General features: G+C 43.6%; 1 protein-coding gene across 1 annotated transcript; it reads left to right on the top strand.

Annotated features, from left to right (window-relative positions):
- The first annotated feature begins 1,957 nt into the window (after positions 1–1,957).
- Positions 1,958–8,701, top strand: LOC134341482 (zinc finger protein 420-like). Its single transcript, XM_063039351.1, has one exon. It carries the CDS (start codon positions 2,176–2,178, stop codon positions 3,715–3,717), a length of 1,542 nt encoding a protein of 513 aa, XP_062895421.1. The 5' UTR covers positions 1,958–2,175; the 3' UTR covers positions 3,718–8,701.
- Positions 8,702–19,506: the final 10,805 nt, after the last annotated feature.

Genomic DNA, 19,506 nt, shown 5'->3' with positions numbered 1-19,506 from the left:
TTGTAGCCATTATTGGGACTTGGTTGCACCCAACAGTCTGAGGGATTTAGAGGAACAAATTTGTAGAGAGATTGCAGAAACAAGAAACAAAGGTGTGAGTTTAACTTCCCATATATTGACTGGGACTCACATACTGTAAAAGGACTAAGCGGGGTAGAGTTTGTCAAATGTACCCTTAATCAGTACGTAAGAATTCCTGATGTAGAAATGTGCGATGAGCTGTTAGGAAATGTTCCAGGGCTGGTGACAGAAATTAGTGATCATAATGCCATGAGATTCAAAGTAAATATGGAAAACGAGAGGTCTGGACCACGGGTTGAAATTCTAAATTGGAGAAAGGTCAATTTTAAATGGTATCAGAACGGATCTGACAAGTGTGGTTTGGGACAGGCTGTTTTCTGGCAAAGGAGTACTTGGTAAGTGGGAGGCCTTCAGAAGTGAAATTTTGAGGGTGTCTAGTTTGTATGTGCCTGACAAAATAAAAGTTGAAAGGTAACTGGCGCAGGGTACCTTGGTTTTCAAGAGATATTGAGGCCCCGGATATTTTCTTACCTATTAAATGCCTCAGACTGCTGGGTGCTCCCAAGACTCACTAATGACCACAATATCATAATTTCACCTCCCGAGCTCATCCAACTTTTCTTTTAGTCGTCATCTGTTGGTTTCTAAAAGTTTCCCAACAGTTTTTGCTCTTTTGTTTGCCCTCTCTTTGGCTTTTATGTTGGCTTTAGCTTCTCATTTCATCCACAGTTGTGTCCTCCTGCCTTTCCAATGCTTCCACTTCTTTGGGATGTATCGATCACTCAGCTCCCGAATTGCTCCCAGAAACTCCAGCCATTGCTGCTCCGTTGTCACTCCTACCTTTTCCCTTCCAAACAAGTTTGGCCAGCTTCTCTGTCATAGAAAAATGGAGAAGTTCAGTACGGAAACAGGGTATTTGGCCCATCTAGTCAATGCCGAAAAAACTTTTACGCTGTCTGATGCAACCTCCTGCACCGGGACCATTGCCCTCCATACCCCTACCATCCAGGCTCCCATCGAAACTTCTTTTAAATGGTGAAACTGAGCTCATATTCACCACTTGTGTTGACATCTCATTCCACACTCTCACGACCATTTCAGTAAAGAGCTTTTCCAAATGTTCCCATTAAATTTTCACCTTCCCCACTTACCCATGACATCTGGTTGTCGTCCCACCCAACCTCAAGGGGCATTGATCATGTGCATTGCCAAAGGTTTACTCCAAGATGATGAGGGGCATTGATCATGTGCATTGCCAAAGGTTTACTCCCGGGGCTGAAATGACAAACACGAGGGGGCATAGTTTTAAGGTGCTTGTAAATAGATACCGAGGGGATGTCAGGGGCAAGTTTTTTACACAGAGAGTGGTGGATGCGTGTAATACACTGCCAGCTATTTGTGTGAGTGTTTCAGATACTGTGGGGCCAGGCACCCATGCAGCTCAGTGGGAACAGGGAATAATACCAATGGAGAGAGTCCAACTGAGCCAGGTCACAGATTGGAGATGGCAGAAATGCCCCATTCTTATAGAGACAGGAAGAGCATCAGAGAATTTGATGGTCATTCCAGATACCAGCACTGTGCCCAGTTAGAAGATGATTTCTCTCTCCAACTTGGGTTGAACCTCACTGTAACAGTGTGATACCAGATCAAACCTTGACAACTCAAGTGATGACATCTGAAATGTTGTCCTACACCCATTGATCGATTTTGTAAATCTTTTTACCGGTTAAAAATGACAAGGAATTTGTTTACGTGAAAATTGAACACAACACGTCGGTTTTGCTGTCTCTGTCCAAATATTTAAGAAGTGGAGCAAGGGATTCACTCGATCATCCTTCCTGCTCAGACTGTGGGGAGGGATTCACTTGGTCATCAGACCGACTGCTCAGACAGTGGGATGGATTCACCGTGTCATTTTACACAGGGGAGAGGCCGTTCACCTGCTCAGACAGTGGGAATGGATTCACTCGGTCATCTCAACTGAAGGTACATCAGCAAGTTCACACTGGGACAAGGCCATTCACCTGTTCTGTGGGTGAGAAGGAATTCAGTCGGTCTTCCCACCTGTGGACACACCAGTCAGTTCACACTGGGCGGAGGCTGGTCATCTGCTGAATTTGTGGGGAAGGATTCACTCGATCATCTGAACTAATGGCTCACCAGCGAGTTCACACTGGGCAGAGGCCATTCACCTGCTCAGACTGTGGGAAGGGATTCACTTGCTCATCTAAACTGAAGGTTCATCAGAGAGTTCACACTGGGGAGAGGCCGTTCACCTGCAAAGACTGTGGGAAGGGATTCACTTCGTCATCTCACCTGAAGGTTCATCGGAGAGTTCACGCTGGAGAGAGGCCATTCACCTGCTTAGACTGTGGGAAAGGATTCACTTGCTCATCTAATCTGAAGGTACATCAGAGAGTTCACACTGGGGAGAGGCCGTTCAAATGCTCAGACTGTGGGAAGGAATTCACTCGATCATCAACCCTACAAGCTCACCAGTCAGTTCACACTGGGGAGAGGCCATTCACCTGCTCAGACTGTGGGAAGGGATTCACTCAGTCATCCAACTTACTGGTACACAAGTCAGTTCACACTGGAGAGAGGCCATTCACCTGTTCAGACTGTGGGAAAGGATTCACTTGCTCATCTAATCTGAAGGTTCATCAGAGAGTTCACACTGGGGAGAAGCAGTTCACCTGCTCAGACTGCGGGAAGGGATTCACTCAGTCATCCAGCCTACTGGTACACAAGTCAGTTCACACTGGGGAGAGGCCATTCACCTGCTCAGACTGTGGGAAAGGGTTCTCCCGGTTATCTCAACTGAAGGTACATCAGAGAGTTCACACTGGGGAGAGGCCATTCACCTGCTCAGACTGTGGGAAGGGATTCACTCGGTCATCTGAACTGAAGGTACATCAGCGAGTTCACACTGGGGAGAAGCCGTTCACCTGCTCAGACTGTGGGAAGAGATTCACTCTGTTATCTCAACTGAAGTTACATCAGCGAGTTCACACTGGGGAGAGGCCATTCACCTGCTCAGTCTGTGGGCAGGGATTCACACAGTTAACTAGCCTACAAGCACACCGGTCAGTTCACACTGGGGAGAAGCCATTCACCTGCTCAGACTGCGGGAAGGAATTCAGACGGTTAACTAGCCTACAAGCACACCGGTTAGTTCACACTGGGGAGAGACCGTTCACCTGCTCAGACTGCGGGAAGGGATTCACTCGGTCATCCTACCTACTGGTACACAGGTCAGTTCACACTGGGGAGAGACCGTTCACCTGCTCAGACTGCGGGAAGGGATTCACTCGGTCATCCTACCTACTGGTACACAGGTCAGTTCACACTGGGGAGAGACTGTTCACCTGCTCAGACTGTGGGAAGAGATTCACTGAGTCATCTAAACTGAAGGTACATCAGCGAATTCACATTGGGGAGAGGCCGTTCACCTGCTCAGACTGTGGGAAAGGATTCACTCAGTCATCCCACCTGCAAGCTCACCGGTCAGTTCACACTGGGGAGAGGCCGTTCATCTGCTCATACTGTGGGAAGGGATTCACTCAGTCATCTCATCTGAAGGTACATGAGAGAGTTCACACGGGGGAGAGGCCGTTCACCTGCTCAGACTGTGGGAAGGGATTCACTTGGTCATCTCAACTACAGAGACACCAGCAAGTTCACACTGGGTAGAGGTTGATCACCTGCTCAGACTTCGAGAAGAGATTCTCTGAACCAAATAATCCAAATGTGCATCATTGAGTTCACACTGTGGAGAGGTTGTTCACCTGCTGTGAATGTGGGAAGCGATTCACTCAGTCATTTAACCTTATGTAACTTTCACTTCAGCTAGCAGCTTAATATAGGGGGTGATAGCCCCCCCAGCCTGGCCAAGCTTAAGAAATCTCATTTGGGTGGATGCTGCACGATGTGTCCCCTTTTACAAATCAGTACCCCGAAATAACAAGCGGTACACAATATGCAATGAAACAATTGAGCTTTATAATTCTTAATTTGACTACATGGTTCCTGAAGAAAACAAAAAAATAAATGAAAAAGGGCCCACTCTCTCCATTCGCATCTTCTCATCTCTCCCCAGCAAAAAAAAACACCAAAATCTCTCTTCCAGACTCACAAGAGAGAACATTTCTGTCATTGGATAGCCCCACACTCCAAAACCCTGTTATCTCTATTCGTAACCTAAACATTGCTGCTACAGAGAAACCATTACCTCAGCAGTGAAACATTGCAGAGAGGCCATTACATTAGCTGTGAAACTTTACAGCGTGTTACACTTGTGACACACTGCCGGGTTCACACTAGGGAGAAAGTTTCAATAAGCTGCATGCTGGATATTTGTCCATCACCGTTGCTGAATGCAATTTCGAGAGTGAGTCGGTGCTGAACTCTGCAATTATTGCTGCTACTCACCACACCCTGTTCTGCACCCTGGTCACTGGGCATGGGAGGAGTTTCTTCTGCTGCACATTCACCCTTAATAGGGCTGGAGTTTAATATTCTGGATCTAAGACAATTAAATCAGTTCTAATTGAATTCTGTCTCCGGTACTTAGTGAATTTATAATGCAGCTATCGTACAGTAGGGAGACAACTCAGGCCGGCTGGACCCTGCCAGTGATTCTGTTCCATGACAGTCCTTTTAAATCCTCCCCTGTTGTTCCCTTCTTGCTCTCCTTGTGGTGATGGGTTCCAAACAGTCGCCACTCTTTGGGTGAAGAGGTTTGAATTTCTGCAGCCTGAAGAAGTGGAGCTGACTGCAGTTCTGTCTGAGATGTTCTCCGTCCCTCTAATCTCTGGGCTGAGGAAGAATGACATTGGTAGTTAACCTCCTTATTGATGTCTCATTTCCACATTATGGGTCATTTTCCCTGCTTCTAAAGGGTTGTTGAAAACACACTGTCCTCTGAAGACTGAAAGCAGAATGGGAAACCATTAGTTGGATGTTCAACAGAGTAGGGTCAGAAACCAGAGGCGGGTCTGCACAGGGCAGAGTTTGGGGCTCTGGACGATGGTCGGGGTAAGAATGTATGATGAGGAGAAGGGAATCAGCAGTGGGCCGTGGCAACGAATGACAGAGTCGCAACATTTGGAAGCTGATTGACAGAGAAAATAATCTGGTTGTCTGACTGATGACACAAACAATACCTGTGGTGAGGTGCTCCACTGATCGAGGAACATGTGTGTGTTGGGAATGGTTATATCTATTGAGGGAGTTGTTCCTGCTTGTTTATCCTGTAATATTATATCTGATGGTTATCATGGATTGTCCTATCTGAAATAATGTATTGGTTATCTATAGTTTGTGAGATTTTGACTCTAAAACTGGAACAGGCTTGAATGTACGGTGCCATGATGAAATGGAGGTCAGTTTGTATTTTAAAGCAAGATTCTGGTCAATGATATTTGCCACTCGATTGTAATCAAATTGAGTTCAACTGCTGCAGGATCCTGGAATGTGTTGGAATGTGTCTGGTTTCTCTTGTTATTCCCTGCATTTATTGCCTTGTTTCTTGGTATTGCATGTAGTTTTGATTTTTTTCTTATTTTTGTTAACCACCTTGTCCTGTATTTCTGCAAGGAACCCCTCTGTTTCTGGGAAGAGGTCTCCAACTCTCAGTCAGGTGCTCGATGCTTCCTTGTCAACATCTGGTCTGCTCAGATCGTTGGGATGTCTCCCATGGAGGGTCATACTCATTCCACTGGTTAATCTTTTCTTCCATAGTGATGATTCATTTTTCTGAGTGGGCCTCTCATTTAAGTTTTCTAGTCTGTATTTTATTGCATATGCTGAATCCTGTACATTTTTGATGAAAATATATACTTAGAAGCTTTATCTGACTGTTGTGTATTTTTTTTTTCATGTGTGTTATTTCTCTTCCTCCTTCTGACCAAGGTAGTGTTAATCTAAGTGGGTCTGTCTGTAAATAGTCTTTTCTAAAGTTCTTATTTTTCTTTGTGTATTTTACAGATTGAAATGGGACCAAGATATTTCTATAAAAAAATTCAATGTCGGTATTGATGAAAGAAGTACTTGCTTTTGTTGTGTTTGTTAACTACTGAGCTCTGTTTGACAGGTTTTTTTAAGCCTTGAACTAAATTTTCTCAAAGTTTTTTTTCCCTATTTCGCAGTACTTTCTACTTTCTTTGCTTGTTGATATTCCAGATAGGTGGGTATCAAGAGTCCCGATGAAGGATCTTGACCCGAAATGTTGATTCCCATCCATAGATGCTGCCTGACATGCTGAGCTCCTCCAGCACTTTGTGTGTATTTCTCTAGATTTCTAGCATCTGCAGGTCCTCTTGTTTCCCAGATGCTTACAAGTTTCTTGAAAGAACAAGCTGGTAGTGGGGTTGTGTGGCTCTGTTGGTAAAATATTAAATAAAATCATTAGAAAGAGGTGACATAGGGTTGGAAGGTGTAGAATCTGTGGGTAGAATTAAGGAACAGCAAATGTAAAAAAAAAAGAATCCCTGATGGGAATTGTATGGAGACCTCCAAACAGCAGTAAGTATGTAGTCCACAAATTACAATGGGAGATAGAAAATGCGTGCCAAAAGGGCAATGTTACAATAGTCATGGGGGATTGTCATGCAGGTGATTAGGAAAAGTAGGATGGTGTTGGTCTCAAGGAGGAATTCCTAGAATGCCAACAAGATGCTTTTTTGGAGCAGCTCGTGGTTGAGCCCACTTGGGGATCAGCTATTCTGGATTGGGTGTTGTAATGAACTGGAATTAATTAGGTCACTTAAGTTGAAGGAACCCTTAGCGACAAGTGATCTTAATATGATCAAATTCACCCTGACATTAGAGAAGGAGAAGCTAAAATCAGATGTGGAATAAAGAGAATTGGAGAGGCATGAGAGAAATATTGGTCAAAATTGATTTGAAAGGAACACGGGCAGGGATGAAAACAGTGCAGCAATGGCTGGAATTACTAGAAGCAATTCAGAACGCAGGGGATATATACATCACAAAGAGGAAGTTGTTTTCTAAAGGTAAGGGGACAAAACGTGGCTGATAAGAGAAACTAAAGACAACATAAAAATCAAAGAGAGGGCACAGCGCAAAAATTATGAGGAAGTTAGAAGATTGGGAAGCTTTTAAAAACTAACAGAATGAACAAATAATTTAAAAAAGGAAAGGATGGAATACATAGGTGAGGTAGCCAGTAATATTAAAGAGGATACCAAACTTTTCTTCAGGTACATATAGTGTAAAAGAGAGGTGGAAGTGGATGTTTCACCAATGGAAAATGATGCTGGAGAGGTAGTAATGGGCTGGGGGTGCAAGGTGATGGCAGATGAACTGAATAATTATTGTACATCACTCTTATCTGTCGAAGACACTGGCAGGAATATGGAAGTCCCAGGTGTCAGTGATCAGAATGTGTAAAGTTACATTACTCAGGAGAAGGTTCTTGGGAAACAGAGATGGTCTGGATGTAAATAGGTCACCTGGACCAGATGGTGCACACCCCAGAGATCTGAAAGAGGTGGCTGAAGAGATGTGGAGGCATCAGCAATGATCTTTCGAGAATCGTTAAGGAAATTATATACTAAGAAGTTTTTTCCTTCATTACTCCCCCTCTGCTAGTTTCACCTATCACCTACCACTTCTTCTACCCCTCCAGCCCCTACATTTCTTCCTCTAACACCTCATCTTTTTTTTTCCCAGTACTGATTAGGGGTCTCGGCCGAAACCTCGACTGTTTACTATTTCCCATATACGCTGCCCGGCATCCCGGGTTCGTCCAGCATTCTGTGTATGTGTTGCTTGGATTTCCAGCATCCACAGGTTTTCTCCTGTTTTTGATAAAAACAAAAGTGGTGTCATATAATATAGCAAGAAAATAGTGGGAAGTTAGAGGACTGGAAAGCTTTTACACAACCAACAGGAGACAACTAAAAAAAAACACACAGGAGAGACAAGATGAAAAATTAAGGTAAGTGAGCCAATAATATCAAGTATCAAAAGTTTTACAGATTTATAAAGAGTAAAAGAGAGGCAAGAGTTGATATTGTACCGCTGGAAGATGATGCTGGCGAGTTAGTAATAGAGTAAAGAAATAGCAGCTGAATGTAATAGTATTTTTTGTGTCAGTCTTCACTGTGTAATACTCTAGCAGTATAAGACCATAAGACATAGGAGCAGAATTAGGCCATTCAGCCCCATCGAGTCTGCTCCGCCGTTCTATCATGGCTGATCCCGGTTCTCACTCCACCCCATGCACCTTCCTCCTCGGCATATCCTGTAATGCCCTGACTGATCAGCAAACTATTAGCTTCTGCCTTAAATGCACCCACGGACTTGACCACCACCGCCGTGTGTGTCAGAGAATTCCACAGATTCACTGCTCTCCGACTAAATAAGATCCTCCTTAACTATTCTAAAATGTCGCTCCTCAGTTTTCGGCTGTGCCCTCTGTTATGGCTACCCCCACCATACAAAAAGTCCTCTCCTCATCCACCCTATCTGGACCTATCCACATTCGGTGGGTTTCAGTGAGATTTACCCCCCACCACCCGCATTTATTAAACATAGGTCAGTGCAGGAGTACAGGCCCAAGGCTGGCAAACGCTCCTCATATCTTAACCCCTTCATTCCCGGAATCGTCTTCTTGAACATCCTCTGGACTCTCTCCAACAACAACACGCCTTTTCTGAGATATGGGTCCGAAATACTCTAACTCTAATACGATGTTGGCCTTCATTGCTAGAGAGATTGAATTCAAGAGCAGGGAGGTCATCCTGCAACTATACAGGGTACTGGTGAGGCCGCGCCTGGAGTACTGTGTGCAGTTTTGCTGCCATACTTGAAGAAGGATGTACTGGCTTTGCAGGCAGAGCAGCGGAGGTTCACCAGTTTGATTCCAGGGATGAAGGGGTTACCCTATGAGCAGAGATTGAGTCGCCTGGGACTGTACTCTCAGGAATTCAGAAGAAGGAGAGGGGATCTTATAGAAGCATACAACATTTTGAAAGGGATAGATAAGATAGAAGTAGGAAAGTTGTTTCCATTGGTAGGAGAGACTAGAACTAGGGGACATTGCCTCAAGATTCAGGAGAGAAGCTTTAGGACGGAGATGAGGAGAAACTGTTTTCCCAGAGAGCAGTCAATCTGTAGAATTCTCTGCCCAGGGAAGCATTTGAGGCTTCCTCACTAAGTATATTTAAGATACAGTTAGATGGGTTTTACATAGTAGGGGAATTGAGGGTTATGGGGAAAAGGCAGGGAGATGGAGCTGAGCTTACGGACAGATCAGCCACGATCTTATTGAATGGCGGGGTAGGCTTTATGGGCTGGATGGCCAACTCCTGCTCCTATTTCTTATGTTATTAAGTGAGGCCGAAGTAGTGTCGATATGGGTCCCAAATACTCTTAAGTAGAGTCTTAGAAACTACCAGCATTATCTCCTTGCTTGTATACTCTACTTCACTTTAAATAAATGCCAGCATTGCATTTGCCTCCTTTTCCACAGACTCGACCTGTAAATTAAACTTCTGGGAGTCTTGCCCAAGGACTCGTATTTCATTCTGTACTTCTGTTGTTTGAACCTTCTCACCAATCAGATAATAGTTCACTGTTGTTCCTTCTGCCAAAATGCATTATTGTACATTTCCCAATATTGTACACCATCTGCCACTTTCTTGCCCGTTCTACAAATTTGTCTGTGTCCTGCTGCAATCGCATTGCTTCCTCAGCACTACCAACGCCTCCACCTATCTTTGTATCATCTGCAAACCTTGCCACAAAGCCATCAATTCCATTATCCAAATCATTGACAAATAATGTGAAAAGTAGCGGACCGAATACTGACCCCTGAAGATCAATTGTCACAGTTAGCCAACCAGAAAGCGCTCCTTTTATTCCCACTCGCTGCCTCTTGGCTGTCAGCAATTCCTCTATCCATGCCATAATTTCTGAATTTTATCCTGTTAAGCAATGGGGATGTACGGGGTGGCTGGGTCCTGACTAAATATCAGGAAATGCCAATAGCGATTATATAGCTTCTGCCACCCAAGACAACTGCACCTTCAGGTCGGGCTCAGGTCCGGGTGCACCCTGTCTCGCTGAAGGAGCTCTGTCTATGGCGAGTGTTTGGCGCCAGAGAAATAACCAGACCGACACTGGTGGTGTCACCTAAACTCACTGAAATCTCCGGCAGCAGGGAGATTGATTTCAAGCTGTGGAGGAGGATTGTCTTTGTACAACAACAGCAAAGGTAGGGCGATGTCCAGTGTATGATTCCAGTTGGGAACACCAGCAGAGGTCAAATGCTCTAGTTAGATGAACACTGCGGCAACAGAAGGCAATGGCAAACCACTGTTGAAATTCCTGCCTCGTCAATCATGGAAAGAAACAAAAGAAGGAAACCAGACAACAGCGTGAATGGGGTTGATTCTAATGAACAGAACAACACCTCGCTCGGTCGGGGTAGTCATGTGCTGCAGGTGACACCAGACCGTCATCCAGAGACTGTAAGCAATAGGGAAAGGCCAAGGGTAGCAACATGGAACATCCGTATACTTTACCAGAAAGGAAAGTTGGAGAACACATTAAATGAAATGAAAAGGTTGTAAGTTGATATCTTAGGCCTGTCAGAAATTAGGTGGACCGACAGTGGCAAATTCGCTGAGAATAGTTCTCTGATAATGTATTCTGGAGGTTAACAGCGTATGTATGGAGTTGGAATTATTTTAAACAAACAAGTATCAGAATGTGTTATGGGGTATTGGGCTGCTTTCAGTTAAATTTAGGGGTAACCCTTTTAATATTAGCATAATCTAAGCCGATGCACCAACAACTGATGCGGATGAAGAAGATATCAGCAAGTTATGAAGATCTCGACAGTGCTTATGAGCAATGTAAATCTCACGATATAAAGCTAGTCATGGGAGATTTTAACTCCAAAGTGGACAGCAGGAAAGCGTTGATAACATGATAGGACCTTTTGAATTTGTGGAGAAAAATGAAAATGGAGAAAGGTTTACTGATTGGTGTGTCAGAAACCACCAAGTGATCACTAATATTTGGTATAAAAACCATCCATGTAGATAGAACAGGGAATCAAATAGATTTCATTGCCATCAATTAACGCTTTAGAAGCAATATCACAAATCCTAAAGCCTACCCAGGAGCAGACTGTGGTTCAGATCACCATCCAGTAATAGCTACCATTAAAACAAAATTAAAGAAACTGAAACATGGAAAAAAGAGAATGGAGTATATGTTGGGAGAATGTAAAAATGATAGCATACTTCAGCAACAATTCAAAACAGCTGTAGAAGAGCACCTCACCGAAAACGAAACAACACCTATTTTGGACGGATTTAAATGTGCTATACAGCAATCAGCAGTGGAGATAATTCCAGTACAAGAAATCCAACACACCAACAAGGGGTGGATAACCCGAGAAATTCTGGATCTGATGGAACAAAGAAGGTTAGTGAAGAATAATGAAGTGCAATACAGAGAGCGAGACAGACAGACCAGACAATTGTGCAATATTGCAAAGGAAGAATGGCTGAATCAAAAATGCAGTGAAGTAGAAAGTCATATTAACAACAGCAAAGAAATGCACAAGAAAATTAAGGAAATTAATGTAATTAAGAAAACCTCTACAGGATGCATAAGATCAGCAGACGGATCCATACTAACAGACCCAGATAAAGTATGTAAGAGGTGGATTCAGTATATAGATCAGCTTTTTGAAGAAAATAGAGGGGAACACCCAGATATTAAACACCCTAATCCTGGCCCACCTATTACCAAAGAAGAAATAACTAAAGCAATGAAAAGCATAAAACATAGTAAAGCCACTGGACCTGATGAAATTTCAGTAAGCACTGTAGGATCTGAGCATAGATATTCTTTTTGAACTGTTTAATGTCATATATTTTCTGACGATCTCTTGAAATCAGTATTTATAACTGCCAAAAATTCCTGGAACTACTGACTTCGAAAATTATAGAACAGTCAGTCTTATAAGTCACATAATAAAGTTTTTGTTGAGAATTATTCTGAGTCGAATTAAAAACAGGACCAGAAACTTCCAAACTGCAATATGGATTTATTGAGGGTAGAGGAACTAGGAACGCAATTTTCATACTACGAATGCTTTCAGAAAGGACAATTGAATATCAGAATGATGTCTTTTTATGTTTTATTGATTTCACTGAAGCATTCGACAAAGTGAATCATGAAAATATATTTCAAATTCTCGCTAAACTAAACACTGACGGAAGAGACCAACAACTGTTTCAAAATTTATATTGGAATCAAGCAGCTGCGGTAAAAATTGATGATAATATGAGCAGTTGGTCTAAAATTCAAAGAGGAGTTGGACAAGGATGCGTTCCCTCACCGAAATTATTTGATATCTATAATGAAATGGTTCTCAGAGAAATAGAAGACCTAGATGGGATAACAATTGGAGGTGTTAACATCAACAATATAAGATATGCAGACGATACCACCATAACAGCAAGTGCTGTAGAAGACCTACGCATTCTCCTAGACAAAGTAGTACAAACAAGTGCCGATTTTGGTCTAACCACCAACTGTAAAAAAAATATCAAATGTATGGCAATATCAAAACAGTAGGATACTCCCAACCTCCAATTGTACATCGGTAACCAAGAGATTGAACAAAAGGCCAGCTTTAATTACCCTGGTAGTTTATATCACAAGATGCTGGAAGTAAAGTGGAAATAAAAAAAAAGTATTGCCTTTGCCAAAACCAACTTCCAAAAAGTGAAACTTATTTTTACCAACAGACACATTTCTCTGACAACAAGGCTTAGGCTACTAAAATGTTACATCTGGTCAATCTTGCTGAATGCTTCCGAAACACGGACTATAACACCAGAACTCCAAAGAAACTTAGAAACAACAGAAATGTGGTTTCTTAGAAGAATGCAGAAAATATCATATAGAGATATGGTAACTAATGAGACAGTACTCCAACTTGCCCTTACGAAAAGATCTTTAATGAGAACATTAAATAAGAGGAAACTTAAATTGCTGAGCCATGTCTACAGAAAGGGAGAAATAGAATGTCTTACATTACAAGGCCGTATGCCTGGGAAAAGCGGAAGAGGAAGGCAAGGAAGAAGATATATGGACACTGTGAAAGATCAGATTTAAATGTGCGAGATATCATTGACGCTGCGATGTGGAAAGCCATGATCGCCCAAGCGCGTAACACGCAAGACACATGGAGAAGATGATCAAAAAGTTAGGTTCTCCCAGTGCATGCCTGGAAACCAAGTCCTCATAATGAATTTGGGTCTACCAGGGAAGTATAAGTTGGCTGACCGCTGGGAAGCTACGACCAATGTAATGGAGAGTCAAATGCCAAATGTACTAGTTTTCTGAGTGATACCAGAGGATGGGAATGGACCTGTCAGGATTCTGCATCGGAACCACCCTCTATCTCTGGGGCAAGAGTTGCGTGTTCACCCAGAGCCTGGCCTGGACCCTACACCTAGTAAGAGGACTCTGCTGCAACGCGGAGAGACTGAAGGACTCGGAGGATGAGGTAAAGGGGTTGTGGTATATGCTGCCTTTCGCCAACTCCCCAAAAATTGATGGAGAGATTCCCATCCTTTCTCTCGCTGAGGCAGGTGACCTGGGTGGGGGGTTGGGGTGGCGGTTGTGTGGGGGATTAGCAGTGCACAGGCAGGCTTGCAGCTGGACCAGGAAGCGGGTCTCGGTTCCAGAGTAACTGGGGATGAAGCCGAGCAGAGGGATCCGGGTTGCAGGAAGGCACGAGTGATAGACCGGGGGAACCCTAGCCATGTACACCAGAGGTATCCCAAGGAGTGTCTGAAACTGAAGAAGTAGTTGATGGGGTAAGGAGGTCTCAAAGAATCAGCTAGCCTATGTAGGACCAGAGAAACAGAATGTTCCGACTATCCCCCTAGTGAGATATGTCACGACCTTTCAAAAATGGATTGGAGTTGCTGACATCTCGAAATTCAATTGAAAGCGGTGTTATTAATATGAGATGACAAATTATTTCCAAGTCATGAGGACATGACTATTTCGATGTGGGAAGAGTGTAATGCCCTGGTTATTACTTTTACTGTTGTGCTGTACGTAGTTCATATTGGCAGTTCTGTAAAAGCAGCTTGTTTTCAGCTTGTTCGGCTTATGGTTGAACATAAGAAATGTGTGCTCTACAATTAGGATGGTTGAATGAAGGGGCTGTTTCTCTGGTGATGGGCACAGAGGTTGGGCTTGGGTTTTGTTCGGCGGGAGATGGGGAGAGAAGACGCTGTACAGAACCGGTCGAAGCACAGGATCCGGCGGGAGACCCGTTTGTTCGAGATGGGTTGTGAGCGACGTTCGGAAGGTGGTGTGAGCTTTCACGTTGACCGAGGACCCAGCGCCCGAGTGACAGAGAAGTTCCAGATGAGCTCCAACGTGTGCACGTGTGACTGTTTGATTGGAATTGGGCAGTTTATTTTTGTTATTCTTCACTAACCTTTCAGTTAAGTTAAGATTCATAAGTATAATCCCTTTAATCGTATGCAGTGTACAGTCTGTTATTTGTCACAGGATAGCAAATTACACAGCACCCACACAACCCGGGGTTTGGGGTGGGATCGAGCCGTCTCAATCTCACCAGTTTGGCGGGAATTCAGAGTATTTTCCTTAGACTCACGCAGCCAAGGAAACCAGGGTGTTTCACCTGTATATCAGTGCATGTGGCCAGACACATAAAGATCAGAACTTACAAGGAATAGGGAATTAAAGTGGCAGGAACAAAATGGTCGGCGATAAGCAGGAGCAGTTACTCATCCGCCTGTCGTTTGTCCAAAACACAGGCGACGTGACTTTAAACGTTTAATCAAGTACACAAAATTAACAGCTGTACCTCTCCATTACTGTTGTCTCTGGATGGAGTGAGAAAACTGTGTGAACATAGAACATTAGTCAATACTTCCTCAATGTGAGCCAGACACGCCTTGATACAATTTAAGGTGGTTCTCTGGGCTCATATGACCAAGGATAAGTCAGCTCGTTTTTGTTGCCATATAAATCCTGTTTGTGATAGATGTCATTCTGAGGTAGCCTTCTTGACACATATGGTCTGGTCTTGTCCTCTTTTAGAAAAATATTGTAAAGATATTTTTGATATTATTTCAGTAGTTCTGCGAATTGATTTACTACCTCATCCTATTACTGCAATTTTTGGACTACTAGTGATAAACTCTAGTCGTTTATCCATGTCAGCTTGTCGTCTAATTGCATTTGTTACATTAATAGCCAGAAGATCCATTTTATTTAAATGGAAAGATTCTAATTCCCCCACTACATTTCAATGGTTTTCCCAAACGATAGCATGCCTAAACTTGGAAAAAAATTAGGAGTGGTACTCTGGATCCTTCGGTTAAATTTGAAGAAACTTGGAAGCCATTTATTCAATATTTTCATATGATGTAAGTTGACCCTTTCTGAATCCTTTGTAGTAATTCTTTTTTGTTCATGTTTCGAGGAGCGGAGTTATCGACAAATAATTTTTGCCAGTGTAATATGACAGCCCAAGCTCTGTTCGTTTCTGTTTTTTTTAGTTTAGTTTCTTTTTAGTTTAGGGGGTTTTCTTTTTCTCTCTTTATAAAATATCTTTTTCATGGTGAATTACTATGAGGTTGGGAGGATAAACTATATTTGCTACTTGGAATTTGTGCTTGTACATGCTAACTGTTATTATTGTAATCCCGATCTCTATGTATCATTACTATTATTGTTATGTTTAATTTTGAAGGTTAATAAAAGATTGAAACAGAAAATAGACATTTACAGCCCTTCGGCCCACAGCAGAGAGACCTACTCCAGAGACTGCCAAGAATTTCGCCAGCGCTGAGTCCACTGTTTTGCTCAGCTCTGTGTCCCTGGATCACAGTGGATGTGTCTCATCCAGGACCAGGACATAATGGTGGCGAGGACCAAATAGTTCAGAAAATCACGTAAAAAATGTTCCCTTCAAGATGCTGAAAGACGTGGAGTAGCAGAGAAAATAAAGAGAGTTATGAAGGTTGGTAGAATCTTGCTGATTAATAGAAATTGAAGAGGACGAAGACCGGGCGGATCTCACCGTGCTGAATTCGGGAGAGGTGTCGGGGAACATGCAGAGGAAATAACTGAGATGCAGAAAGGAATTTCTCTCCATTTGCAGAGGGACGGAACTTCAGGGAAACCTGTGTGGAGAATCTTCCAACATTGGAAAAGTACAGCGGAGACATGCGAACTGTGAGAGTGGAATGAAGCTCCAAATGAGGAGTGTGAGGGTGTGGAATGGATGCAGGAGGCCGGAGCTGAGGAGATCCATGGAGTGAATACAAGAGACAGAAATGAACTGAATCAAACTTCCACACTGACGACAGGATACAAAAGAAAAGGACACAGAGGGAATTTTTCCCAGGTAGGGAGTTAAGAAAAGGGATAATTTGGAAATGTGACGGGGAGAATACCCTTCAGGAAATGGAGTGAACGCTTGCAACTTTACACCCGAAGTTCCGCGACGGCTCACTCTTTGAAATACGTCAAAATATTCGTTTTTTTTAATATAAATCAATGAGATTAGATGCGGAAAAGGAAATACTTCTTCGTGGGAATATATTAGTCGTGATAATGTCTCATTAAGGAATAGCTTCTTGTTGTATTTCATATGCCCACCCTGATTTTCGCGAATTTTCACAGTGTGATCGCTATTCCCCAGTTATTACCCAGGAGGCTTTGCTCTATTTGCCCCGTTTCGTTCTCCCGGAACACTTTCAGTTACGTGTCCATTACCATACGGCTTGGAGCATTCGTGTGGATGAGTTGTTGACGGGATGCGTATCTCGCCCAGTTTTCCACGGAGAGAATGCTCAAAAGTGGAAGGAATGGACAGGCTACTGAGCCGACGGATGGGACTGCGGAAATTTCACCTCGGGTAGCTGAAGGATGGACGTCCGCGGTGGAGGGAGGGCCGTGCGGGCGTGACTGAAAGAGCGCTGAACTCTGGGATCATGGGACTGGTTTGGACGGGACCTTGCAGTGATTTGGATACAAGTGCATAGAATTATAAACCCAGCCATCTCGATTTAGTTGTGTCATTAGTTATGCAAACACCCGTCTTCAATTTATCCCCCAAACGTCGTTTACCGTCTGTGCCTCCTTAAATATCTTTTTTCTCATTTCTTCACCGTTTCCACATCGCTCCTCTTATCACTTCATTTCCTGAATATTGAGATCAGCTCTCTTTATATCGGTATGGGAATGGCATGGCAGAAAATTCCGGTTAACAGAATATATGTATATACAGCTCGGAAGGCGGTTCAACGAAGCGAATAAGGAGTCAAGGCTTATTTATACTTCTGCGTCAAATCGACGCCGTAGGTACGGCGTCGCCGCGAACCATACGCAGAGCCTATGCGGATCCCTACGCCGTAGCCGTGTGGTCTTGTGCCGGCGGCGTCATGTGTCACAAATATGATTGTGCTTTTAAAGGAACAATCTCGACGATTTAACGAAGCAGGAAGGTAGATAGAGTTTGGATGGCCTTCAGTAATGTTTCTAACAAGGCACCCATGACAGATACAGGGACGCGGAGATGAATTGGCAAACTAGTAACCAAATTAGCTTGGTAAATGGATGCGAATGGTAGTGTGCGAGCGTGTCTCTCCTCCCGGACGCTGGCAATAAGCGGCGAGCTGTAGGTTTGCTGCTGGGTCCTTTATTGTTTGTAAAAGAGTATGTGAAACAAAATGTGACTTATCCACATTGTGAGTAAAATTCTGGGAGGACATATAGACCTTTGGAGGGTCGTTTTTAGTTGTAACCTTGCAACGCTAGGCCATACCTTTCTGAATGCAGGAGGACAGTACAGCGAAAGTGGATTTTGTTATTCTTGCATTGTTCACCGAGGATTTGAGTGGAAGAATTCCGACTCGGTCTGACAGCGATACGGAGCACTGGTGATAACAGACTGAGAGCAATGGGTGCAATTCTGATTGTCACGCCATGGGAAGGATGTTGTAAGAACTGATGGAAGATCAATATTCACCAGATTGTTTCCTGGACTGTGGGGAAGCGGATAAACTATAAGGAGAAGTTTGATTGTCTGAAATAGAAAATAAAATGAAGGGTCCGTTTAAAAGTTTATACAATTATGAGTAGGTGTATATTGTACAGATAGCCAACAACTTTGTCTTCTCCTCTGTCAGCAGTGGCACATCCATAGACAGATCTGAAGACATTCTCTTTTTCTCGCCCAGTGCGGCGTGGTTATGTCTGCAGCAGACTTGCTGGATGCAGGTGATAATAAAATAATGGAAATGTGTCTGGATAACTCTTGGTTAACAAAGGTAGAGAGGGATACGGGCTAGATTATGGCTCTGGGGATTGGCAGAGGTCGCCATAGTCGAGCTGGGGCAGAATCTATGCGATATTGATTCCGCACTGCAATCTACAAGAAGGTAGCTCTGTCACAGCGCTGACCGCAGCGAATCTCCACTGCCAGTGTAAAAGTCATTGCGATGGCTCCACCTTTACCCGAGTTACCCAGCGGCCAAATGAGCCCTGAGTGTCAACGGAGCTGTCAAACGCAACGAGTGACTGAAATCAACTGTGTGATCGGATACCTGGATTGTTGATGCCGTCACGGCTATCAAGGACGCTTCTGCACGGAAATGAAGTGTTATTTCATTTCATGTCAATTTAATAGCGAGACACATTATAGTTAAACACATAAAACCCAGATGTACATCCCGACCCAATGACGGATTTCCGATGCGGAGAATTAGTAGTTAATGAACATTCGACCTTTAGGAATATGTGCTTTGCTTTACCCGTGTTTTTTAACCAATTTTAAAAATAAAGTCCAAGGGTATTTTAACACCAGCCGCATTTCCTCTCTAAACTTAGCCTGGGTCGCTGTATAAATGCAGGCGTTCGTGCAGGAACTCAGATACATGATCATGTAGCCGGCTTCAGTGGCGACATAGGCAGAGTTGGAGTAATCGCCTTCGCAATGCGCGGTTGCTGTGAGTCGGGTGATCAGAGAGCTCACGGCGGCCGTCAGCCACAACAGAATGAAACTGCCGGACACACTAAAGAGTAAAATGGTGGATTTCCGGCGGCTTTCCATCTCCGGATCCTTCTGTGTTTGACTGCTGTGACCACGCAGTCCGCAGCGCACTTTACTGGCTAATAAAATGCGCCTTACCGTCAGACAGATAAACAGGGTTATCAGAACAAAAGGTATTATAACCGTTAAAATACTCTGCAGAAAGGAGAATGCGACGCCCACAAGAGACGCCATGAACCACGAGCTCGGCTGACAGTCCTATTGAATACCGTTAACTACACGCACAGGTTTATACTGAAATAGATACGGGACGTTCTGTAAATGCATCAGGTTATAATTCCGACAACAGCTATCCACGCCGTGCAATAATTCGGTTTAAGCTT

The sequence above is a fragment of the Mobula hypostoma genome, unplaced genomic scaffold (genome assembly GCF_963921235.1).
Source record: "Mobula hypostoma unplaced genomic scaffold, sMobHyp1.1 scaffold_69, whole genome shotgun sequence".
Classification (NCBI taxonomy): Eukaryota; Metazoa; Chordata; class Chondrichthyes; order Myliobatiformes; family Myliobatidae; genus Mobula; species Mobula hypostoma.
The sequence above is the reverse complement of the archived record's forward strand: the minus strand, read 5'-3'. Positions and strand labels throughout refer to the sequence as shown.